The sequence below is a fragment of the Cyrtonyx montezumae genome, unplaced genomic scaffold, assembly GCF_038088225.1.
Source record: "Cyrtonyx montezumae isolate F1298 unplaced genomic scaffold, pur_monq_1.0 scaffold_3, whole genome shotgun sequence".
Taxonomy (NCBI): domain Eukaryota; kingdom Metazoa; phylum Chordata; class Aves; order Galliformes; family Odontophoridae; genus Cyrtonyx; species Cyrtonyx montezumae.
Window position 1 is genome coordinate 152,181,175 of NW_027072034.1, and position 27,327 is coordinate 152,208,501.

General features: G+C 36.6%; 1 protein-coding gene across 1 annotated transcript in view; it reads right to left on the bottom strand.

Annotated features, from left to right (window-relative positions):
- The window catches only part of PCLO (piccolo presynaptic cytomatrix protein), a 311,928-nt gene that overhangs the window by 69,539 nt on the left and 215,062 nt on the right, over positions 1 to 27,327 (bottom strand). The window contains exons 12-13 of the mRNA XM_065743701.1: positions 2,443 to 2,551; positions 1,774 to 1,841 (exon numbers count right to left, since the gene is read on the bottom strand). Of these exons, the coding sequence (XP_065599773.1) occupies positions 1,774 to 1,841; positions 2,443 to 2,551 (177 nt within the window). The remainder of the gene's footprint in view (positions 1 to 1,773; positions 1,842 to 2,442; positions 2,552 to 27,327) is intronic.

Sequence of the window (27,327 nt, forward strand, 5' to 3'; positions counted from 1 at the left end):
CTCTCCACAACACCAACCTACAAATTCTAATCCTTCTAATCAAGACAAGTGCTACCAATCTCTCAAGCTTACTGAGAAAGTTATTTTCTAGCTGAGGAAAAGTAAGCCTTGGATGAGAACTTTGGATCATACTGAAGCAAATTATACCATTAAAGTCTATCCTCACTGTTGAGACCTTGACCAGTTTAACCAAGTATCTGAACTTTGCTGCAACTTTGCTGCAACAGTGAGGCATGTAACCTCAACTTTTTTTTTTTTTTTAATCAATTGGACATTTAGTAAATCTGAATTCTGCTCCTGAGATCATTTATATAAAGATTAAAGAGAAAAGCATCTTAAAACTTCAGCACTGCAAATTAACCAAAGCAGAACAAAATGAAAGCAAATGGAGATGAAAAGCCAATCTTTTCTTATGACAAAACCCTATATGAAGCACCTGTGGTAGGAGAGTAATTGTCTTCCACCACCACTGGAAGAGTAGGGAAGAATTTACTCTGGAAATGAAGCTGTGTAAATTCCACATGTGCTTTAAAACACTTAGATTTAAAATGATAAAAGGCTCAGCTTGATTTCTAGGTTCTCAAAAGCATGAAAGGCTTAAGGTCTTTACTACCATTTCTGATCTTGTTTATCTAGGGTTTAGGCAGCATAGTCTATGTTTCTACCATTTTTGTATCAAGGTAACATAGGCCTCAGGGCTTATCATATCTACTTTCCAGTTTGCTAAATGCTTTGTCTCAGCATGTCTAGATGCACCAATAACTGTCTAATGACCAGGTAACTGTAATTCCTCTTAGTTACTCTTCACCTTTCATAATTGTATGCTGTGAGGCCTATTTTTGATAATTTTAAGATGTATTGGAGTAACAGTAATTACGTTGTGTAGAAAGATCTATTTCTGTTATTTATAGGAGTATAGGCATGCTGCAAGTGCAAACAGCTTTGGGCACAGGATGAAAGCTGAGGCCCCAGGGCTACCAGCATCTCATTGTTACTGACACTACCATAGACTCAAGAGCTGGACAAAATCCATTTTGGGAACAATGAAAGAAACAAAAAACATGTGTATACTACATATAAAGAAGTGTACAATATCTAGGCAAGTCATATGTGATGTAGAGCTGCTGACTAGCATGGGAAAAGCAGAGCACAGAACATACTAGAAAACATTAAAAAGCCCTGAGCAGATCCTGAAAGGAAGAGGAAGGAATCAGTAACATCATCCATCTCCCAATAAGGAGTCCAACATTCTCACCACAAACATCACAATCCTTCCAGCAGATTCTTTTCTACACTGTCAACTTTCTGTAATGCCTCTGAAGACAAAGCACTGCCACAGGGACCAGAGAAGCATTGGAAGGGGGACTATCATGACACAGAGAAAGGGGTAACTAGCAGGATGTCTTCCATGTGTAATAAATGTTAGCCATAGTATTGTTACTAGGATTTCCTTTGTGGTAATTAGATGGTGTAGGCTGTGTCAGTATGGACTGAACTGAGTTATTAAAAAGGGTGATTTGCTTAATTTTGGTTAAATTGTTACAAAATTCAGAACTGCTCTGAAATAATAATCATTTGCTGCATATACTGTTGCAACCTTCAATTACTCAAAAAATGCTTGGCTTTGTATAGAAGGTATAGTCTTTTCTCTGCCCGTGGTAAGATTTTGGATGCAACACCTGTGCTTACACTGCTAATATCTTAGCTAACATTAAATCCAGATTTCAACTTCTATCCATTGCTCAAACGTTGAAGCATCATCTCATCGCTCACCTGCCTTTACTGGCTCATGCAGTTCCAGGTGCTGGGGATTCTCGGAATCCGAGAGCATGTTCAGGTCCCTAAAGAAAGCAATGAGAAGCCTGAGACAAAAGAAACTCTTTCATGGCACCCTCCTTATCATATTAAGTAGATAAATGAATAGTGGTTCATGACAGAAAGCAGCTCCCAAGAATGGCCCCTTCTTTGCTGATACATATTTGCAGTGCTGTTCAAGAGCTGAGAAGAAAAGGTTCTTTTAAGGTGAAATCTTTAATGGATTGAATGCAATTTTATACGTTTCTTAGGATGTATAAATGACTTTCATCTAAACTACATATTTCAGTGAAAATCATGTTATTGCTATATTAGCTTTTTTTTTCCTAATTGTCAGTAAATTCAGTGGATTATATGTGTGTCAGTGAAAGGAGACTATGGCCTGAAAGTGTGGATATCCTTGTTTGTAAATTACCACCTCAACTTACCATCCCATTTGAATTAACAGAACAAAGAACAAACCCACACTCACAATGAACTCTTGTGTTAATTATTACACTGATGCTTCATGCTAACAAAGGTTCCACCTTAACAACTGTAAATTTGAAAAAAGGAAAAAAAAAAAAGAAAAAAAGCCATGAAAAGCCAAAGAAAAAAATGGAAACAGAAAGATGGGGAAAAACTCACAGTCTTACACATATTTCTGCTTCCCCACATTGTTGAATTATAATATTCTGTACTTCTTCATAGGTTTTTCCAGTCAGGGGGATTCCGTTCCATTCCAGAACCTGCATTCCTAAGATGGCAAAACAGCATGAGGTAAATTGCTCAGATTTTCACTAAGGCATCACATAGATTGCTTAGACAAGAAGATCTGATGTGACATTGAGTGACAGCTCTTTAAGGGGCACAACACATTAGAAAAGCCCTTTCACTTCACACAGATGAGATTGTTGAATATTATTGTCCCATCAGCTATTACTTACCTGTTAAAATACATGAGAAGATGAATTCCCTTCTAATTTAAAAATACATGCACTCTTTACAGTTTGGGCTGCATGATATTGAAAAAAAACCCTGCGATATCAAAATCATGCAACCCTACCAACATGGGAAGGAGCCGTACCATTTTACATGAGATATTTCCTGGCCAGTCATGGTCTTGGAAGATAACTCATTATCTAGCGGCAAATAGATGTAGAGAATTTGAGCCTCAAATTGGGACTGAATTTGGAAATGTGATGAATGGTAATTCAAATTAAAATTTCTCTAGTTTGTCCCTTAAAAAAGCATAATTACATGAGGCTTAGTGAGCTTACTGATTTTCAATGGAGACATACTTCCAAATTTCAAATACCACCCTGCAAATATGCAGATTTACATTTCACTTCCGTATAAGCGCTTCTGAAGAAAGTGGCAAAACAGCTGACTATAGCTAATTCTGGAAGATAGAATAATTCTGGAAGATAGAGCTAAAATAAGCAAGCTGAAATAACTGAATACTGATTGAAACTTTTTTGTCTTCTAAGTGTTCCATGACTGAGCCAGGAGACTCGGTATGGAGCAAGCAAGCACTATAAGGAGGTTTAACACCTAGTATTTGAAGAGGCAGTCACTCTATAATCATGAGATGTATTCTGATGAGAGATCTTTTGGTTACTGTAAAATGCTTACAAACAACAAAACACAGGTTAGTATCTGGTAGTTAAGACTCAGGTTTTGAAAGCTGCATTTGTATTTTGAATAGCTAGTTGTAAGGATGGTTCCAAAGGGACCAACTTCTCATAATAACCATAAAAATCCAACCCTCAGGCTCTAGAGGTAAAAAATGCTTAATGGGACAAGATATTGAATTCTTAATATTCCATTAAAAGCAATATGTTACAAAACAGTTGAAAACCACATCATCCACACAGCAAGGAAAACCACAAACACTTAGATTTCTACCACTTACACAGATTAAACCAAGTCTTCAGCTGGATTATATTTTTATTTCAAAATCCTGTGCTGTTGCATATAATAAATGGGAAAAATAATGAAATGAAATGTGGAAATAAACTCATAAGAAAACCTATTGTTAAAGTAATGATAATTGTTTATGGAATAAAGCAGATGAATTTTTTTCACAATGAACATGAGAAATAAAGACTATAACATCATCATACAGCTTTTTATACAGGATTTATAGTTCTAAGTATGTAGGATTTAGTATTTGAAATACCAGAGTTGCATCTTAGTTTTTCTCAGTAGGAAATTAGCATCGTGTTCTCAGTAGTCAGTTCACGGAAATACAAAGTGCTGAATGACTAAAAAGTAATGTTTAGAAGGCTGCTTTGAGCAAAAATAGATTTGTCTTTTTTAATATTTAGCCTTTTTCATTTACCAGCCATCATTCAAAAGCATGATCTTGCATTTTCTTGTTATAGAAGATCTGGTATTAAGCTCAGTTCCTCTGTAATAAAGCATCGGTAATTATGAATAAATGCAGTTTCCCCAGTTTCCTGCCACAGAAATATCAAAGCATGCTCTGCCTTTAGAAGATTTCAAGAAGGAAAAGAGATGAAATTACTTTCCTTTTTTTTTCTTTTTTTTTTTTTTTGGGTAGCATTGGATGTTGAGTACAGCAGTACGAATTTCTCAAATAAAGCAAACCACCACTTTCATGTATTGCTGGCCACAAGCAAGAAGGACACTTTTTTTAGATGCTTTTTTTAAAGGAACTTTGCTAACAAAATCCATTCAGCCACTATCCTAGGCTTTTCACTTTCTGTTTGTATGACTTCTGTAGAAATGCTATCCAGCTAAGTGTCCATAAGGCTATCATCAAGTTGCTTTAATTTAACAGACCAGCAGGAAGAACCCAGCAGAGCACTGCTGCAGTGCTGGGATTAGGAAATCTCTCATTTTCACTGGTGAGAGTTCCACTGTGGAGTGCACTGGCACTACAGTGACACACTTGGTCAGTAAGGCTAAGCACACATGAACAACGAGGCAAACTGAAAGGAAATAGAATCTCAACACCTTCAGACCACACAGAGATCCATTTAACACTGTCAGTACAGGAGTAAATTGCTTTTACTGGTTGCCTTGTGGATTCACCAATGTTAAAAGTTAAAGCAATTGAAACGATTTAATTGTTCTGAGAACCCTCTTCCCTAGGAAAAATGTTTGTAGGTAAAAAGCTCATTTCTTCATTCTTAAGCAGCAATTGCTAAGTATCTTTTAGTAGTAACACTGCAAAGAAAACTTCTCATGGTACTGTGAATCTAAGAACAGAAAAAAGGAAAAAAAGGTACAAAGGAGTCAGTGCAGACTGGTGATAATAAAGTTTTCACCTAAAGACTGGTCACATACTATAACTGGTCTTTTGTAGTCACTGTTCACATTTATGAAACTTTGTATGCTCAAATCACCTATACCTAGGAGAAAAGAACAAACAAACAAACAGGGAGATGAGAAAATGTACTCTGCTCCATGGCAACTCTACTGACTGAGGAGGAACTAGTAATTGCCCTGATAATCAAATTCTTACCGTCTTGCATCATTCTTTCTTTTACAATTGCAACAGCTACATCCTGCACTGATGGTGAGCTACAACTTACTTAGCAATATCAGCCCCCACAGATCAGCTTTTATACCAGGAATTCTGCCCTGCTCCACTACAGGTGCTGACATACTATTTATTCCATCTTGTTGGTATCAACTTAGTGGTCAGACTTAGAATCTGGAATCAGAATGAATTTACTACTTTCCACTGATTACAAAGTCACTATTCCAGGGAAGGGAACCCATACACACATAACTTCCATGGGGACAGCCATCTAATCCTTGCAGAATGGGACATACAGTCATACTGAACTGAAAGTGGCAAACATACCATTTAATGTCTGTTGTGTTCATATATTCTTTAACATACAGTTATTACAAGCTACAGTTGGAACATTATCAAACTATTAACATACCTCTGATCTGTCAGAATAGAATAGAGTAGTTCAGTTGGAAGGGACCACCAAAGATTATCTAGATAATCTGACCTTGTATAGGTGAAATAAAAATTAAAGTATGTGAATGAGGACATTGCCCAAGCAACTCTTCAACACTGACACTGAACACCTCACAAAGAAGCCTGTTCCAGTATTTGGCCACCCTCACAGCAAAGAAATTAGGGAAACAGAAAGTAAGCCATTAAGACCATATTTTTAAGTAGCCCATGAATATCTCAACACACCCTGCACTCATTCTAATTGCTGCTCTCAGTGGCTAAGTTACAAGCTTTCTCCCCAAGGGAAGGCCAGTGCTTGTACTGTTAAAGTAGGGAAGGGTCCTGAATTTCATCAAAACGCTCATAGGAAGAAGAGTGCGCAATTCTGATTGTATTGCATTATATTTCCACATTTGACAATAATTTAATTGCTATGCTGTTCAAGATTATCAGAGAGTTACAGCAACCAGTAAAGTTTTAACTTTTTAAAATTTTTGTGCAGCCATGTATAGGCCAATTATTTGTTAACAGATAACAATAAAAACTGAGAACTCTGCAGAACTGATTTCCTTTTTCTGACAGTTTGACTAGTTATCTGACAGCTTGTAAAATGGAACTAAGTACTGGTGAAAAATTTGAAATCTGTAACAGCAGGGAGGCAGGGACTGTTCAGAAGCATCTACCATCAGCCTGGGGATCTCAGTACTTGAAATAATTATCTGCAGTCCCTGTGGAGCATTCAGCATGCTTTGCTAATCCTGGAAACTTTGGGGGGATAAAGAAAATCTTGGGAGAAAGTTTTAAGAATGTGGGAAAAGATGACTACTGGATCAAACCTAGCACCAGACTTGAGCTTACAATGCAATAGATAAGCTCACATAGCCTGAATAAATTTGTCTCCAACGATGGAACTGAGTGCTGAACCCGCTGGACTGGCCATGTGCTCATGGTCATGGTCCCGTGGTGTGGACAGGTTCACTCTTCTCTGGGTGGAGAACTGGCTGGAGGGCCGTGCCCAGAGGGTAGTGGTTAATGGAGTTAAGTCCAGCTGGCGTCCTGTAACGAGTGGTGTCCCCCAAGGGTCAGTTTTGGGGCCCATCTTGTTTAATATCTTTATTGATGACCTAGACGAGGGAATTGAGTGTACCCTCAGTAAGTTTGCAGATGACACAAAGCTGGGAGGATGTGTCAAACTGCCTGAGGGTAGGGAGGCCCTTCAGAGGGATTTGGATAGGCTGAACAGCTGGGCTGAGCAAAATGGGATGAGGTTCAATAAGACCAAGTGCCGGGTCCTGCACTTTGGCCACAATAACCCCATGCAATGCTATAGGCTTGGGGCAGAATGGCTTGAAGAATGTAGAGAGGAAAAGGACCTGGGGGTGTTGGTTGATGCTCGGCTCAACATGAGCCGGCAGTGTGCCCAGGTGGCTAAGAAGGCCAACAGCATCCTGGCCTGTATTAGAAATAGTGTAGCCAGCAGGAGCAGGGAGGTGATCATCCCCCTGTACTCAGCTCTGGTACGGCCGCACCTCGAGTACTGTGTTCAGTTTTGGGCCCCTCACTACAAGAAGGACATTGAGGCCCTGGAGCGTGTTCAGAGAAGGGCAACAAAACTGGTGAGGGGCCTGGAGCACAAGTCTTATGAGGAGCGGCTGAGGGAGCTGGGATTGTTTAGTCTGGAGAAGAGGAGGCTCAGAGGAGACCTTATTGCACTCTACCACTTTCTGAAGGGGGGTTGTGGTGAGGAGGGGGTAGGCCTCTTCTCCCTGATAAGTAATGACAGGACGAGAGGGAATGGCCACAAGTTGCGCCAGGGAAGATTTAGATTAGACCTGAGGAAGCATTTTTTCTCTGAAAGAGTGGTCAGGCACTGGAATGGCCTGCCTAGGGAGGTGGTTGAGGCACCATCCCTAGCGCTGTTCAAGAAGCGTTTAGATGAGGTGCTAAAGGACTTAATTTAGTAGTTGGGTAGAGATAGTGATAGGAGGATGGTTGGACTAGATGATCTTATAGGTCCTTTCCAACCTTATGAACTTATGAACTTATGAACTTATGCTCAAAAATGGGAATCTTCTCATAATTTTTATCTCCCGTGCTAAACATCTGACCTAATTGCTGGCTACTTAGATTTGTAAACATCATTATGTGGAGCAGATGTCAGAATTACATAACAGCACAAACGATGTTGGTTTTGCTTGCTGTCAAGTCTCGTGCAGTGTTTTACAGCTGCTAAATGTAAACATGCAAAATGCAGCTCATCACTGACGTTTATCTGTCAGTATAAAAAGATGCACTTTTTAATCTTTAAGGTTTGAATATGTAAGTAATTGAAAATTGCAGTTTTCCCAGAGATTTGGAATCTCCATCCTCAGAGGTGTTCAAACCCCAACTGCACTCAGCCCTGAGCAACCTGCTTTCACTGGCAATGTTTGGAGCAGGGTGCTTTGAAACAGTCTTCAGATGTGCCTTCTGGTCTCAAATACTTTACAGTTCTCTGTAAAATAGTTTGCTTTATGGATTGTTCTAATGCTGTCTCCATATTAATCGTAACTTTATGTATCAAAGAAACCAGAAACAGACAATTCCAGGGGTATTATTCCAAATCTGAACTGTGATGTGCTTGATGAGGTTAGAGTGCAGGTTCAATAATTAAGTGATTTCCTCTAACTGAAGGATAATGAGTAGTTCATTGTCAATTTGAGTCCCTGCATTAGAGTGGGTATCTATTCAAGCTCTTTTTCAGGAAGAGAGGACATATTAAGTCACAATGAAAGGGTCTACAATATTAAACAATCAGAAATTAGTTCCATAATTGAAAACTCTGTGTGTCTAGCCTAGATATCATAGCTTAGTTTACATTCAGTTCTAGAAGTTATATATAATCGAATCCTGTATCGTTGATCACAGTATTTAGGAGAAAATTAAACAAAAACAATTATTCTCTGTTCTTTTACTTCTTGGCACAGGGACCTTGATGTACTTCCTTCAGATAGAGTCTTCCTTCAAAAAAGACAAAAAAGGGATAGTTGTATCAAGGCCTCTTTTAGTTATGATAAAGATAAGTTATCCAAGACATAGATTTCATAAAAAACAAAACAAAACAAAACAAAACAACAACAACAACAAAAAAAAACAACAGTAAGAAATACAGTCTTTTCAAAGTATTTCCTTGATTTGCTCTGCCATGCTCATATAGAAACTTTGACACTAGAATTGTTTCTTTCTTACCAGTGAAGATCATGACATCATGGTTACGCCACCTAACATGTAAAGTCACTTTGGAAATAAAATAACTCGAGATCTAAAAAGAATCTTCATGCTGTAAGTGGTCAAGAAGAAATGTCTTTAGTGTATATATGTTGTGGATTAACCTGGCAGCAGCTCAGCACCACATGGCCATTTGTTCACTCCCCCAGGGTAGGATGATGGAGAGAATTGGAAACAAAATAGAACTTGCAGGTTGAGCTAAAAACTATTTACTAGATACAAAGAAAAATGGAAATAGCAATGATTATTTAATGATAACAATATTGTTATAATTGCATTTTCGTCTATCTATCTATCTATCTATCTATCTATCTATCTATCTATCTATCTATCTATCTATCTATCATCTATCTATCCACAGTAGCAATGCAATTACTCACCACATGCTGACCAATCATCAACAGTATGACAGCCCACCAGGACCTCTAGGTCTCACCCATGCCAACCAAAGCTCTGCAGCTCTCGAGCAATGACCATCCCTGGCCAGCTCTCCATAGCTTTATGGCCATCCACATTAAACTAAAGCAGGAGAGATTTAGATTAGATGTCAGGGGGATATTTTTTCTGAAAGAGTGGCGAGGTGCTGGAACAGGTTGCCCACAGAGGTTGTGGATGCCTTGTCCCTCGTAGAGTTCAAGGCCAGGTTGAATGGGGGCTGGCAACCCTGCCTGTGGCAGGGAGGTTGGAAGCCAATGATCCTTGAGGTCCCTTCCAGTCCAAGATTCTATGATTCTGTGATTCTATGTTAAGGAATAACCTTTGAGGACTGTTCCTATGGAGATGCTGTTCAAAGACTGGGGCTGTTAATGCTCCCTTCTGTGCACCTAGATGCTTTCTTTCTTTCAACCTGCACTTGTTCTATGAACTCCATTAGCATTACTCCTGATTTGCACTAACGCAAAGCCCTGATTCAAATGCTCTTTTAAAAAAATCAGATTATTAGACACTGGCTGTTAAACAGATTTAGACCAAGATTTCCTCTCTACCTGAGTACACCAGGAGTGACACAGAGTTTAGAATGTCTGTAGAAATGATGGCTTCCCTAAAATGTCTGTAATGGGGGTTGATTCAGAGCTACAACCTTGTACTATTTATAATATTGAGTTTTTATTTTGAGAACATAAGTGGTTGGTTTATCCATAGAAACAAAACAATAAAGGTTCAAATACCTTATGTGAGTGCTTTAGAATATGTCATCTGAGACACAGAAGTGCTACTTCTATCTTCCTTCTCTGCAACTGGTGAGTTCTTAGCTTTGCATTAAGATTATTTTCCATAACTCTGCAGAACTCTTCAGTTATCGATTATTTAGATACCATGATTTCAGACAGAGCATTCTGGAGAGGATATTTTCAGCCTTCAGAAGCTGACTATATGCAGCACAGTGGGCCAACTATATCCTGGGCTGCTTTACAAAAGGGGTGGCCCACTCTACTCAGCTCTTGTGAGATCCCATCTAGAGTTCTGCATCCAGGCCTGGGCAGTACAAGAAGACACAGAGCTCTTGGAATGGGTCCAGAGAAGGGACACTAAGATGATCAGAGGACCTCTCTTATGAAGAGGGAACTGAGCTTGTTTAGCTTGGAGAAGAGAAGGCTCTGGGGAGACCTCATTGTGGCCTTCCAGTGCTTGAAGGAAGTGTATAAACAGGAGGAGGAATGACTGTTAATAGTGATAGAACAAGAGGGAATGGTTTTAAACTAAGACAGGGGTGATTTAGGTTAGATAATGGGAGGAAGTTTTTCACTCAGCAGGTGGTGACACACTGAAACATATTGCTCAGAGGGGTTGTGGATGCCCCATCCCTGGAAGCATTCAAGGCAAGGCTGGATGTGGCTCTGGGCAGCCTGGTCTAGTGGTTGGCAACCCTGCCCACGGGGGGTTGAAACTTTGAGTTCCTTTTCAACCCAGGCCATTCTATGATTCTCTGATGGTATGAGTTACTGAAAAAAAAAGGTAAGACAGAGCAAAATAAGAAAGTATTGAATATGTTTAAGTTAACTGGATAATAACACCAAAAGGAATTCTGTAAAAAAAAAAGATCTGGATTTGGACAGGTCATATTACCTGTTCCCACATTTGTCTTAGACATTTCTTTATAATTTATTTTTGTATGTCTGCTTCCTCCATAGTGATCAAGGGCAAAAATATTTCTTGCTTCATCCAAATATTACAAGCATATATGGATATATGTCCAAATATATAATATATTTGAAGAGCCTATAGTCTGCTTGAGTGCTCTCAATAAATGCATCTTTCAGTCTACTTCCTGGGTGATAAAGCTTTTCTGTATAACTGAATATAGATTCATACATAACATTCCTATCCTAAAACAAAACAAAATAAAACAATCAAAAAAAAAAAAAACCCCCACCAAAAACAAACAAACAAAAAAAAACCACAAACAGAATAGGTGTTGGTATTAGAGTTCCTGACTAATTGGTAGACACAGTACATATCCCAGTTTCCATCCATTTTCTGTTATTTTTCACATTTTCTTTCCTCTTTAGTTTCTTTCTTTAAGAAATGACTAGGCAGTGTGATTAGATTTGAAGTTGAAAGGAAGCTGAAAATCATCAAAGATTTTATTTCTCTGAATATATTTGCTTCAAATAGAGAAATACTATACTGAGCCACTGAACACCTCTTGAATTTTATTCCCATCTGTGTCACAATGACTGCTATTATAAAGATAACCTTAGTCACATTTTCTACACTATTATGTTGCAGGGTCTTCTATTTGGCATAGTGAAAGTGCTTCAGAAATGCTTTGTTGCCAGGAATTAGTAATTACTTCTAAGTCAGACAATACAATGTGTAAAAGCTCACTTTCGTATAAGACTCAGAGTTGCTCTTCTACTCCAATTTAAGGTCTAGACATTAGAATAGTTCCTTCGGTCTTGGTTACACAATAGTTATACACATAGACATAATAGGGATTTATTTTCTGTATCTTCATAGTTTGCAGAATTTACTTTTATGCAGAATAAACACAACAGTTTGATTTCTGTTATTAACCATTGGTGTGTCTAATTCCTGCAGTGGAAAAGAAAACTGGTCTCTCTAAGGCTAGCTGCTTCTGTCATTAAAATGTGAATGTTAGTATCTATTTACATCATAGAAGAATTAAAATTCAGAGACATTACTTTGAAATCCCAGAAAGTTCTATGAACGTTAAGTGTACACTGAGAACAAGGAAAAACAGTACCAACCATAGTCTGACATTCAACACTAAATTACTTCATGGTCTGTTTTCTCCAGTTATTTTTCTTTTATTTCTAAACCCTTCTGATGTTTAAAAATAGGGTGAAGAAAGTCAATGTGTTAATATGTTTCCCTGTGCTGATAAGCATGAGTCACACCAAAACTCATTATTTTTTTGTAGACACCTCAGCTTCCTCTTCCATTTGTCATTCATAACAATACTGAATAATTTCCATTATTAAAATAATTATTATATAGACAACACTTGGAATTATTAAGAATGGATGCACTGTTTGTCAAATAGAGATGATAGTAATGGACCTACCTATGCTTCATAGCTTCTATTCTGCTACTATCAAATAGCACTGATTAAAGCCAGAACAAATCAGCTTTGCATTTGGGGATGTACTTAGCATCTACAGGCAGCTAAATAATACACCACAAATCAATGTAGGTAAAGTTATTAACCCAATACTAAGCACCTCTCTGATTCAGTCTGATGTCAGACATGTGCCATCAGCACACATTTTTGCAGATCACCATGCTATTGCAAAAAAATGATTATATGGATGTATTTGTATGATTTGAATTGAAGATCCTGGGAAGTTAAATGAAGATTAGAGTTACTGCTTATGAAAATCACAGGGATTATAGCTATAGACGATAAATCAATAGCACTTTCAACACTACTACTTAAACTTAACAGACTAAAGTTACAAATAGATGATCACTTATATGATGCTGAATAAAATGCTGTGGTGCCCTGTAATTATCAGTCTTTGTTTCAGAAGAAAAAAACATTTTTCAAAACATATTGTTCACAGAAACTATAGAGTAAACTGTATGTACTTCACCTGCAATGTCTTATTTAAAAATCAGAAGAATTTTGCCAAAGAGATGAGTTTCCTGTAGAGGACTTTAAATTAAAATCTTAAATATTTCATTATCAGATTGAGTTGACAAACCAAAATCCTCTTTTAAAAGCAGTACATTATGACTTGATAATGTGTTTAATTCAATGTCAGCTGGAGATCAGTACAAGGAACGATGCTGTAGGAATTTCTCTTTACAGACTACTTCATAAATAGTAAATACACTTAAAAAAAAAAAATTTCCATGCCATTATAACATTATTTTCATATGTACTATTTATGAATTTTAGCTAGTATATCCTTGTTTGCACTCTGTTTTTCAGGATTAGTGTATTCAGAAGTCTTTTTTTTTTTTTTTTTTGGTCTTACATTTTTATGTCTTGAGGACAAAATGGTTCTCATTTACAAAAATGCAGTCCTCACAGTTCAGTTTCTCTAGGTTGCAACTGAGAATTTTCTCCAGTGATATTTGATTCTGAAATTTTCTTTTGAAGAGACCAGAGGAAAATGTGATGAGATGCAAGCATACAATTGTTGCGGAAGTTACGTGTGTCTGAAAAGTCACTCTCCACATTTCATAGTATTCTTAAGGATACAAACTACTGCAGCAAACAAGTCAAACAAAATTTACATACAACATTGCCCTACTGTCAGAACAATTAGAAGCCATGCACAATAGTTTATGTCAAAAGAAAAATGGCATAACCTATTTGATTTAAAACTTCTTTTGTGCTTTCAAATAAAGAAAGAAAAGCTGTAATACTCCACCTTCTACAGAAGAGAAGTGAAGTTACATCCCATGCAGGGAGAGGCCCATTAGCTGCTGCTAAGGTACAGTCCAATCTTCCCTCTAGCAAGTTTAGCAACATGGATCCAAGACTGACCCAGACTCCAGTCCCAGCAGCACCTGTCCGTATGTATGCCAATGGAATGACTGCTGTCTTTTCTCTGCAGCTTCCCTTTCTTCAACCAAAATGCCCCCCAATAAAGAAAAGACCCAGCACAGGCTGGACTTTGATACATCAAAGAAGATAAATAGTAATCTACAGTACCCCAAGCATGACTGAAGCGTCTAGAAATACTGAGTTGAAAGAGATACTTGATCCAGAACCACGGTATTCCATTACAGCTATGTAATAGAAACCTTAAGAATTAGAAAAATGAATGGGTATTTATGCCTGAAGGATTTCCAAAATGAATGGTGGAGAAAGGAAAAGAAAGTTCATGGCACATTGATTTGCAGGTTATCAGGATCCTAGTGCATTTACCTGTAGCTTCTCAGAACTTCTCTTGGGAAAAATAATGCAACCTAAAACGTGCAAGGTACAATCTGCTATAGCAAAGGACTGATTAAAACATAGTGCAGCCTGAAGCCACAAAGAGAGAGAAGCACAAAGACAAATAACAGGATTGAATCCCTAATTTCCCAAGATAAGGTCAAAAAAAGAACTGTGAATAACCCATCAAAGCTGTTCAGTGACTCTAAGCCATGGAGGGGGATGGGAATTGTTGGCCAAATAGAGAAATGAAAGACCATAATATCTCTGAACTTCTAAAATTGTACAAAAGGCATCTCTGAAAACCACCACATGGTAACCAACTTAAGAACTTGGAAGTCAAAGGCTCAGTAGCTAGCATTCCTTGGACAAATCACCTGGATACACAAATTCTGGTGCTTAGGGGAATGCGGGTATGAGAGAATGGTTTTAATTAGAAAGCATCACACTGATCTGAAAGAAAAACCTTAATATCTGCTACACTGACAAGCAGGACAGAGTGAATCCAAATTCCAGTGCCAAGCCTGCAAGTTACTTTTAACTGAGGATCCCCGACCTGCTGTTTTGGTCAAGGATCCATGAAGGCAGAGACCCTTCATGCAGACCTGCACCCTTACTTGATGCAGTGCTGGCTGGTATGCTAGTGTCACCATGATGGAACTTTTTATTAATCCACAAAAATTATTGCCATCATTTCAACACTAAAATAGTGCTAGGAACAAGGAAATGCCATTGTTATGCATTGTGTGGCAATGAAGCTTAAGGCCATATCCAAACAAGAGCAAAAAGTTTTTTTGTGACTCACAGTGAGCAAATACCTCTGTTTGAGTAAAAAGTCAAGCTTTCTTAATGAGAATGACTGAAGACCTTAAAATACCACTCTGTCATAAAGGATAGAATGAGATCTTTACTTGATGTGTTCTAATAGGAGTCACGCTGTCAAATAATCATCCCCTATACCCTGTGGGTAAATTTATATTTTTGACACTATGTGATTATTCAAATATAAAATAGAACTTTAATCTCATTTTTTAGGGTCATCTGACCTGAAAACCAAGGGAAACTAAATACAAACTGCCAGCCAGTGCTATGCAGTTCTTCGCTCTTGCTTTCATCTATTTTGCTTTTGCGTATGCATTAGAATTATTTGAAAAGTAATATTCTTCATAATTCCATAATCATAATCCTTGATATTACCTTTTGATCAATATGTTCATACTCTAATTCAAGATAACCTAACTTTTTCAGTCATTTATTGAGTTTGTAGACTTGAAAAATTCTTAACGGAAACAATTCAAAGAGCCATTTACAATGTAGCATTTTATGGTTAGTAAATAAAATTGAAATAATGCTTTAACTTTCACCTCTTTGTTAAAATTTCTAGAAATTCTTTCAGTCTCAAATTTTTAATTAGATATAATATATAATTTGAATTTTACCACTCGTTTTTAAAGGAAGAAAATTGTAATTCATTAGAAAGCCAGATTCAATTTTCATGCTAACTTATATGTAGGCATGAATGAAAGAACACAGTTATACCAAAATATGGGAGTGATGTAGACTTTGCTATATTTTTTTCATCGAAAATAAGGAGGCTTCTATTTGTTTGATTCTCATATTTTTCATCATTTCATAGTTTTTATCAACAACAGCAGTTATCTGGTACTGCAGAAGTGCAGTAGAAGGCAGGTCTTAAATTACTGAATAAACAGATATTTTTAAGCTTTCTGAGGAATATTGTGAGGTGGAAATGGGTGTCCTAGTATTTAATGAAATAAATAAATACCTCTGGATAAACTTGACTAGATGTGCTATTTAACTAATTAAGGAAAGGAAAAAAAGAAAGTTTTACTATAGCTTCTTAACAAGAATCTCCTGATTTTTCATTAGACAGCAAAATATCTTCCCTTCGTACAGTTATCAGAAGTGTAGAATTCTAACTATTGGAATGATTATATTTAAATCAGCATTTGCTCAGCTTCTTTTGTAGAGGTTAGCTTGATATCTGTACAAATTCCTGACATACAGATCATTCTTCGTTGCAGAATCAGAGTAGAAAGTATCTGGAGCATATTTGTTTAAATATTGGCTGGTTTGCAATCAATAAACTGAACAAAAGATGAAAATGTGTAAAAACATCCCTTTTTTTCATCCAATTTTGAGAATATTTAGAACAACAAAGAAAGAACATGTAATATATACGGAGACAGAAAAAAAGCTGTTATACATTACAATAAATAAATAAATAACAACTTTTAGTTTTACCTCACTTTGGGCTTATAGGCAAAAAGCCAATTTTGAGATGTTTAAATGTAAGCATATTATCTTGGTAATTGTCTAGGAGGCAAGCTACTCTTAGGAAGTTTCATCTCAACTGAAACGTATTTGGAATGAGATAAATCACATCCATCAGGGCATCTTTCTTTCATCTGTAGTTTGAAAAGGAAACACCAAACAAGCTTATAGAAAATACTGATTTTTCAGAAAACTAATAATATGTGCATTAATCCCCCTATTTGTCATCTATCCTAGAAATAGAAATTTATTTATTTATATTTTTATATATGTATTTATTAATAATTTAGCAAACTTAACCAAAAATGAGAAAACTAGAGATACACAAATTACCAAACTGGGTTGTAATTTTGCTTCCCCTGTAACCAGCCAGGCGTACAGTACCAAGCTGATTAGCCTCTTTGTGCATTATTTTCTTTATGTGGTAGAAAGTAGCAGTGGAAAGACAGCTAACGCTGAGATTTACCAGGTGCTATTAGCAATTTTTTTTTGTATTAAGAATCTTACTAACATTAAGACAATTGCAGAAGATAGATTGGTTCACGGCAAACTACTGAAATAGCTTTCTTTTTCTTTACCTTTTAATTAGTCTTTTATCTACCTTAGAATGCAAATCCTCTGATGCTTACATACATCCAATATTTTTGTACCTGTCACATGAAGTAACTATTTTGTCCACATATCTGCACAAATTTGATCTGCAGGAATTGATCAAGGAAGTAGCATTATTCCCACAAATAAGGACTGTTGTGATAAATTCAAAATTCATGCATGAAGAAAGAAATAGCCTTGTGAATAAATGTTGCAGGATTAAGTCCATAGTTATGCCGTTCTCTGCAGGGAAATCTAAAAGAAATTTGAATGCACAAGTACTGAAGTTATATTGCCCTTTCAAGATGGGATGTGATTATCTAGCAACTAAGCACCTAATCAACTTACGTGTGTACTCACGTAAGATTTTAAAAGTGAGCCTTCCCTTTTAAAATATTGAGTATTGCTTCTACTGTAACTGTTATTTCTATTATAATAAGTCTTTATAGTATAATGAGCTTTCAGAGCTCAAGACAAAGCTTGATATGAGAGGAACTTGATATGAAAAACTATCTAGGCAAAAAAAACCACAAAACAACAACGTGAAGATGAACTGATTAGTTCTATGCCAGATAGGGATAGGAGAGAAGCTGCAGAAAGGGAGCTAAGTAATAAAAGCAATGCAAGAATTTTTCTGCTTGACTATTCCATACTGCTGAGTCTTTCAATTGCTGAAAAAATCTGATTCACATGCTGGATTACACTATTCCCAGGAGATCTAAGGTGTACATTTTGCCAGATACATGTGTTTCTTCTTTATGAAAACTCTACAAAAATAATTTCAACAGCATATCCCATGCAGCTGCAGGTTCTTGGAGGGAATTTATATGATAAATGCTTTTCTTTTTTAATTTGTTCTAATAGAACTAGAAGTGCTTAGTATTATCACAGGAAAAAAATAGCTTCAATTGGAACAGGAAGAAGATAATTGGGTGCACGTGAGGGACGTGTGAATGTTTAAAAATGAACTTCTGAACTCTCAAGTAGAAGCTTGGTGCTTGCTAACTGCAACCAGTATGGTTTCTTTTGAAATAATGCTAACATCCAGACAAAAAGGAAGTGACCCTTCCTGAGTCCTCCAGTTAATAAGAAGAAATTTTGTATTGGGTCAGTCATGTGCTGTGCTACTGCATTTAGGCTTATTTTGATTATGGAAACCAGATAGTAGAGGGAACAGAATGAACAGAGGATGCAGAAAAGAAGCACTCTCAAAAAGAACAATCCTTGGAAAGAAGAGGGGTCCCTGGAAAGGAAGAGGAAAAGATTCCAGTTAGAGGAGAGAGCTGGAAAGTGGGGAAGACCACGGAGATCTAGGAGATGGATGGAGACAAATTCCAGGGAACAAGCACTGGCACAGAAAGAGAAAGAAAGGGAGAAGCTGTTATTTAATAATGAGAAGGCCCTGTTTGTGGTTGGCAATAAGCAAAAGTGCTGGTAGTTTAAAAACTCATTTACAGGACTCGTGAACTCACTTTAGTGCCTTTCTGCTGAGTACCAATGCATGTAAAAGATCTTACAGAATAATACATCCTACAAGAGCTAGTTTGAGGTTTCTTTGGCCAAAGGATTAGAAGTTGGGTGATGAAAGGGGGTGGGTAGGGGCAGGAGAGGAGCTGAAAGGATGCAAGTACAGCTTGAGTGGAGCCGAGGGGGTGGGTGCAAATACCCATCCTGCTGTTCAACCACTGCACATACAGGCAACTGTGTCCTGAAGGAACAACAAGTTGTTTTGATATTTTGACAGTTTTAACCTAGGAACCTTAAAATAGTTCTACAGAAACCTCTGGTCCATATTTCTCCACGATTGGATGATGTAATTACTGTTCAAGCCCACATATAGATGCAGAACTGTTACTGAATTATCAGTACTGCATCTGCCTTTAGCTTTGCTGGCTATTGGAATGGCCTATACTCCTTGGAAAGCATGTAACAAATGAAATATCAGGCTAAATTTTTAAACAGACAAATTAACATTTCAACTCTATAGGGTCAAATACAAATGTGTACTATAGATCACCAAAGACAAACAAGTTTAATCCTTTCATTTTTAAGATTGCTTTCATTTCATCAAAGTTATTGCAGTTTGAAATCTTTTTCTCAGGTCTGATATATTAAAATAGCTTCAGCAACAAAGCAAAATAATAATGTGTACCTATTTACATAAAATCACTAAACATTATTTCCCAGGTGAAAGAAGGAAAAAGATGCGGTATAATATATTTTCTTTCTTCTAAAGCAAATATTAGTGAAAAAAATTTTATCAAAACTGAACAATTATAATTGTGAAGCACAGTGAATCAGATATGTAACAACAAAACTATATAAGCAAGCAGTAAAAAGTGCTAGCTGGAAGCATAAATCCTACCAGCTCTCCAATGATAATAAGAGTAAAGTACGCTTTACAGATGAAAGAGTTTGAGTAATTTCTGTTAGGTAAAAAGTATCCAAGGAATTGCTCTAAACTCATCAGCATTTCAAAGAAATTTCGTTCTCTCTATCAAAGGTAATAATTACTTTCTCTAAAGTTAATCTTCCATATTAATTTGATTTTTTTTACAGATTGTAATAAATACTGTCATCAATATGTATATATACATATGTGTGTGTGTGCCTATGTATATATATATATATATATAAAATAAATTGAAATAAATACTCCAATCACTTTTCCTAGTTCATTCCAGTAGCTCATAGACAACAGAAATATAACTGACAATTGTACTTTTTCTGTGTCAGTTGCCTGGAGACCTGAGGAATCACTTCTAAATCATACTATGTATCTCTTTCTTTGCAGGCAAATGTAAAGAACTGAACACACAGTGTGTCCCAAATAACTATAAATATGACCAGCAAATGGAAACTTACTCATTCACATACACATCTCTACAAAGACTGCACTTTTCCAGATTGAATTTCACCAAACTGAGAATGATTGCACTTGTTCTGTTGATTTCTGCGGTAGTTAAGAACTGGACATGATGTCTAAATTGCAATTCTAATGCTACTGCTCGCAGTCTGGTTGGGGATGACGCTACTGAGATGACAGGAATAAGAGGAGATGCAGCATTGCATACCATACAATTGATGGAGTATCAGTATGCTTGAAGTATGAGGGCAGACATAGACATGAGTATATAGTAAATCCTCTATATAAGTAGAAGCTACTCTATAATATACTCATAGGAGTTCCTGCGTTATACATTCTATGACATAGTCATATATAAAACCACACGTATGGCTACAACTGTATGTGTGTTTACAAGCACACTTGCATGCACACACATGCATATATATATATATATATATATAGGTCATATATGTCTATAGGTCACATATATGTCTGCCCATACAGCCAAGAAGGCCAATGGCATCCTGGCTTACATGAGAAACAGTGTTGTCAGAAGAAGCAGGGAGGTGACCTGTTCTCAGCTCTGGTGAGATCATACCTCAAGTACTGTGCTCAGTTTTGGGCCACTCCCTGCAAGAAAGATACTGAGGTCATAGAGCCTGCTCAGAAAAGTCCAATGAAGCTGTGAGAGCTCTGCACAAGTCTTATGAGGAGCAGCTGAGGGAACTGTGATTGTTTAGCCTGGAGAAAAGAGAGCTCAGAGGTGACCTTATTGTTCTCTGCAGGTACCTGAAGGTGGTTGTAGCAAGGTGGGAGTTGACCTCTTCTCCTGCATATCTAGCAATAGGACTAGAGAGAATGGCCTCAAGTTGTGCCAGGGGAGATTCAGGCTGGATGTTAGGAAAAATGTATTCTCTGAAATAGTGGTCAGTGTCTGGAACAGGGCTGCCCAGGAAGGTGATGAAGACACTGTCCCTGGAGATGTTCAAGAAATACGCAGATGTAGCACTAAGGGACATGGTTTAGTGGCAAAAGTTTGGGTGGATGGTTGGACTGGATGATCTTGGAGGTCTTTTCCAGCCTTAATGATTCTACGATTTTAATTGATTTAGTATATGTATATTTTATTAAGACTCCTTCCAACCCTAGCCGCTCTATGAAATCAGAGCAGCTGTAAAATAGTCCCCGCCATTCTTCAATTTAAAGCTAACAAATGCAGAAATCTTTTCACAAGCTGTGGGGATTAGTAAGTATTCACTCCTAAACAACATGCATTGTATACCAAGATATATAATTACACATGCTCAATTAGAAATTCTTCGTGTGAAGGATTCACTAATATAGGCCTTTATAGATCCCTTGCAAAAGCATCCCTGTAAGAGTTTAATACACTTGAAATTCAGATGGTTGGAAGTTGTCCATTAGGTGGCACTAATTTTTTCCCTATGAATGGAAAGTGTAGGCAGCAGAGAGGTGTTTACGTGCTAGTAGCTACGAGGTGCTCTCCTAGCTAGTCTTCATTCAGAGGCAGGACTTCTGAAATGACACTGCAGTTCATCAGTGTGCTTCACTGCCACGTCTGATCCAAAGCCTTCAGTCCTTGTGTAACTGTTAGTCTGCTGTGATGCTGTTTTAATCATATCCACATTTCTGGCAGCATCACACTCAACAAAGGTCTCTGTCGCACTCAAAGGCATTTTCATTCCTTCTTAGGAGTTTGCTATTTCCTAAACAGTGAGAGTATTTTTCTTTTCTCATGTTCTTTGCAGTTTCTGAGTCAGAAGAGAACCCCTGCTTTTCAACTAAATCAGTCAGCTTCCACATTGCAAATTGCTGCCACTGAAATAGCCTGACACATTGAAGAATAGTACAGTGAACTGTGAATAAAAAGATGAAAAATTCTCCTTTATTTAGTATTGTCTAAAATTAAAACTGCTTCTGCTTCCCTGTTAATACTAGTCATGAAAGTTCTTGCCAAGAATTTTGCTTCCCTTTACCCTTTCCCTTTCTTTCAAATACATCTCAGAACATCTTAATCTCTTCTAATCGGTCTCTTCAAATACATCTGGAAAATATAATCCATAAATGTGATATGAAACTTTGCTGAATTTAGACATGTCAGTGCTTATTTCTAGTTAGTAGTCTCCAAACTGTGCATATGAGCAGCTAATGTATGAATGATATGGATTGATTCCATTTCACCCACGCAGTGACAGAAGTAATTTAGGAAGCTCAGTGCTCACATGCTGATGAACATTGCCTTGAATGACTCATTTCCCTTTACTGTGTCATCTTAAAGGTTAATTTCATGGAATTCTGTACAGCACATGATGTAGTAACGGAGAAATAATCAAACTTTCTATTAATTTATATGACTGGTCAGCACTGCTAAATGGGTCTGTCATTGTACTTGGGCAAATAGATAGTACTCATCTAATTTTTTTGTGCGAATGGATTGTAACGAGGAACAAGATATTGCTTCTCACCACACTGCTTTCCACACAGATCTAGAAATCCTTTGCTTTAGCACTCACCATCCTCATGTCCTTTGCACCCCTGCCTGATCTTCTGCACCTTGTGTCTGCCATAACATAGCTAATGCAGTCTAATCCTGCAAAATAGATCTGTCCCAGTTTACTGTGCATTTTCTAATCTGGCCTGTCTCATATGAGCACCATATATGCTCATAAACGAATACATTAAAGCAACTCTGTTGTGCACAGTTGGTGCCATTGTACAAAATGTTGTTAGGAGTCTTCTCTGGTGAGAAGTGCTTAGAAGGAAGAGCAACAGGCCCCAAAACACTCCTGAAAACCTGACCCTCACAGAGCAACAGGGCCTGTCTGTGGTACCCAAACCTGCTTGTCTGGGTACATATATTGAAGTATATTGTTTCAAGGCATATTCCTTCCCAAGCTGAGCTGTTTGGGAACAGGAAGGAGGAGCAAGGTAGAACAAGTAAGCATGAAAGAAGAATCCAGACCCCTTCTTTCTGTCTGTACTGCCAGTTTATTTATGCAGACATGCATGTCTGTCTCTCTGCTCTATTTCTGTTGGCCTTCTATGAACAGATAAAAAACAATAACAGACACAGAAAATCCTTTAGAATTTCAAAAACTAAGGAACAACTATGAAAGAATCATAGAGTCACAGAAGCATAGGGGTTGGAAGGGACCTCAAGAGATCACTGAGTCCAATCTCCTTGCCAAAGCAGGTTCCCTACACCAGGTAAGTAGAAGTACCAGTGCTGCAAGATAGTACAGCTCTTTTTCACCTAAAAAGCTACTTATATCATCTCTAAGGCAGTACTGACTTTCTAAGATTTAATATTTCTCAGTTTTTAGCATATCTTTTGGGATTTGCAGCAATGAGTCCCAAGGAAAAAATCCCTCAGAGTTATAATTCATTGGTATAGGCATAACATTACATAGCTAGTTGAATAAAAGTCACTTTAGATCAAAAAACAATATTAATAAATCAAATAATTAATATATTTCAGTAAGATTATTCTCAGCATTCAGATATAAATGTGGAACTGTAGACTCATTATTTTGTATCATTGTGCGTTATAAATAATCAGAAAAAAAATCCACAGAATATTTATCTGTATCTGTAGTTCTTAATTTACAGATGTATGTCACATAGCAATATATCAGTGAGAAAGTCCTTTTTTGAAAATCAATCTAAGACTCAAAATAATTGCAGGGAAATAATGTCTGTTGATTGATAACTTATCAACAAACCCAAAAAGTCCAGAATCTGGAGCTATACTAATATAATTTCAAAACTGCTTCCTGCTTATTTGTCAAAGCTTACATTTATAGATTTAAAAGACAGGTCAAAGTATACAGTAAAAATGCTCGTATTTGTAATAATGTTTAGTACTTTTAATACTGCTTTTAAGAAATTCAACTTCATTGTGGAATCTTCGAGTCCCTTCTAGTGCAAAGTGGAACACCTGAATACATAAATCAGTTACCCTAACTGAAATAGTTTAGTAAACCTCATTGTATCAGTTGTTGTATATTAAGCACTGGCTCCTGTAGGAGTCTTGATTACTACCAGGTGATTCTTTTAATCTATTTCCAGTTAAAGCAAAATAAACTAACACTGCAGTGATGCTGAATCTAAGCTATGTGATGTATTGTTTTCCTGAAATAAGGGAAAAGCAGACACAAAACAACTAAAAAAATTCAGGAAATTATTCTCTGCCAGTTATTGAGCTACCAGTACGATTTATGGCAATAACATACAGCCTGGTTTAGCATTAAGTGATATATGCAGTCTGTAGTTAAACTGGATTACTAGGCATGGCCAGTATGACTTTCAAGAACTGGCTAATCAACTGGAGAAAACTTACACCTTGTACAGAGATTTAATTAAAAGAAAATTCAGCTGGAATGAACATTACCACAATAGCTAGAGTGTTCTACAGTTTCACAGAAAATCGTGTTTAGGAAATTTAATGTTTATAACTAGATGGTTTGGGGAATAACCCGAATATATACAGTAGTGCCACAAAGAAAAGCACACTGAGATCTCATTTCCTAGTCACATTAGCTCAACTCTGACTTTTCCTTGTCAGGCTGAAACATTAATTTCTAGGAAAATGACAATTAACAGCTTATAAATGTTATTGATTTGAGAAGAGGAAGGTCACCAAATGGATATGTATGTCCAGTAAAAAAGATTGCAGTATCCTGTAATATTACAATTCTTGTTCCAATTCCATGCTGCATGGCAATATTAAATGTTAGAAGCCAATGTCACAGTAGACATTTCTAGATGTTCTCAAAATTCTTGTTTGCCCAATATCTAATTCAAATCTGTTGATAAAACACTTCAGCTTCATATAAGTCTTTACAATTGGTCACGTGGATCCCCTAGCATACATAGAATTGTTTTCGGACCATTTTATTCACATACCTGAGAACTAACTGAACATTGTCACTGAAAAAAGTTTAGCATGTAGTTCTGTGTGGTCCATCTCTCATTGCAATTTGTTATGTCAATGTTGCACAAAGGAAAGAATAAAAAACATAGGCCAGTATCAACAGAAAAACAGACAAGAAATTTGACAATGGAACAACTTAAAATCAGACTTCAGAGTAGAAACGTTAATGACTGCCAGATTCAGGGAAATATCTCCTAACAGGGGATGACATTATATAAGATTCTTTACAGCTGTAAATCGTGAAGGGATGTTGAGAAAGCAACAGCTACAATCAACATGAAAAATAACTTGCTGTTTTACCTAGGATATCCTTCCAGTGAATAATTTTAATGTTTTTGTTCCCCTGTTCAGCCTTAAACATTTTCAACATTATATGACACTCTGTTCCAAGTGATTATTACTCTCAGCCTGTGACTGTGCAGTTTAGTACAAATGGCAATTTAGTTTAGATCAACTCTAATTCAGTTAAGACATGTCAGATGGCAATGTCTGGTTTGTTTTCAGTTGAGCTTACTTAGAAAAGGTAAAAATGTTATGGCATTATCTTGAAAGGACAGGAGATACGTAACTAAGGGACATGGTTTAGTGTGGAAATACTGGTGACAGATGGATGGTTGGATTGGATGATCTTGGAGGTCTTTTCCAACCCTGCTGACTCTATGATTTTAATTTATGTAAGATGTGTGTGTTTTTTTAAGGACAAAATGGAATTCTGGTTATAAACCACTCATATAGACCAGTAGCAAAACAATGCAGATTTAATCTTTTTTTCCCATTCCTTGTTACTGAAGCACTTAACTGATCAATGCACATATAATTGCAATTAACCAACGAAGAACTAGACATTAAAATTTGATGTCTCAGGCTTAAATGACCAGAGGGTATCTGACCTCATTGTGACAAATGCGAAATTAGACATAAACAAAGTGGGAATTAATTATAATCGAAAATTATATTTGAAAATTATGATTGAAAATTTTAAAAATCATTTTTTGATGGTTTTTGATGGTTAAGGTAAAGATATAGAATTTTCCCAGAAAGTGCCTCAACTACCACACTAAATAGTAAGGTAAATGGTTTGGAATACAGACCATCTGCAAAATGGAGAGCAGGATGCAACTCAAAATAGATTTGACTCATTTTTAATAGAATTTAATAGTAATCTCCATCAAGTGCATGCTTTCTTAGAAGCTAAAGTATCAGAGCAGCTGAACATCAGTTGAGCTGAGAAAGACCTAGAATCAGTGTTTCCCATTCCCTTGTCAGGCACTGAACCTGCCTACATAAAAGAATCCAGATCATCTTGATCTATATGTGATGAACTAGAAATACTGTTAAAATCTACACGTTTCAAATGCAGTGTAAAACACTGCACATGGTGTCCTTTCAGAGACTTCCAGAGCTTAGACCTGCAGAACTTAGCTGCTGCCCACATATGCCAGACATCAAGATCAGTGTATGAAATCTCTTTGCCTCAAGCTTTTCTACCTTTTATATTCTAGTTTGCTTCTCCTGTTATACCCAAGGAAAGGAAATGTCAGGACTCTCTGACTTGAAATGCTCCCTCAGTGTAGGATCACACATAAAAATCTGATCTCCAGTATCAAAAGAAAATGGTTATTACCACAAGAATATTACTGTCTTACTGAGCTGGACATAATTTTAAAGCCCAGTATTTTGTAATTATATTGTTAGTGTTACCATTCTAGCCCCACAACCACACAAATCCTGTGACTAATTACATTGTTTTAGAAATTAGGAGATTTAAGCACATAGCAAAAACATTTTAAAACGTTACCTGGAACATATTAATACACCTATAATGTAATTCTGGAAGTTTTCAATTTTCGTATAAAGTCTAGAAATTTTAATAGAATTACACAAGCTGCTTTATTTATCAAACAGTTATCAAAACAGTTTTATATTACTTTCAGATCATATACATATTTCCATCATAAACAAAGAGAAATAATATTGATTTTAACAAGTTCTGGGTCAGACATTTTAGAATCTGTATAGAAAAACAATATAGCAGAGCTTACTATTTAAAAAACAAACAAAAAAACACTTGTGGAATTAGAAAATTCAAAATTAGAAAAATATTTTTTCTGAACTACTTGGAATGAGGTTTAATTGAAACCTAGACATTAACTTCTTTTCCAAAATTCTGAAAATGTTCTTGTTTGGAACAAAAATGAGATTTGATATTTGATTTTTTCTCAATTAAATGATTTCGAACTTTAACTACTTATAATTTAGATAATTTACAATTTACTGTCTTG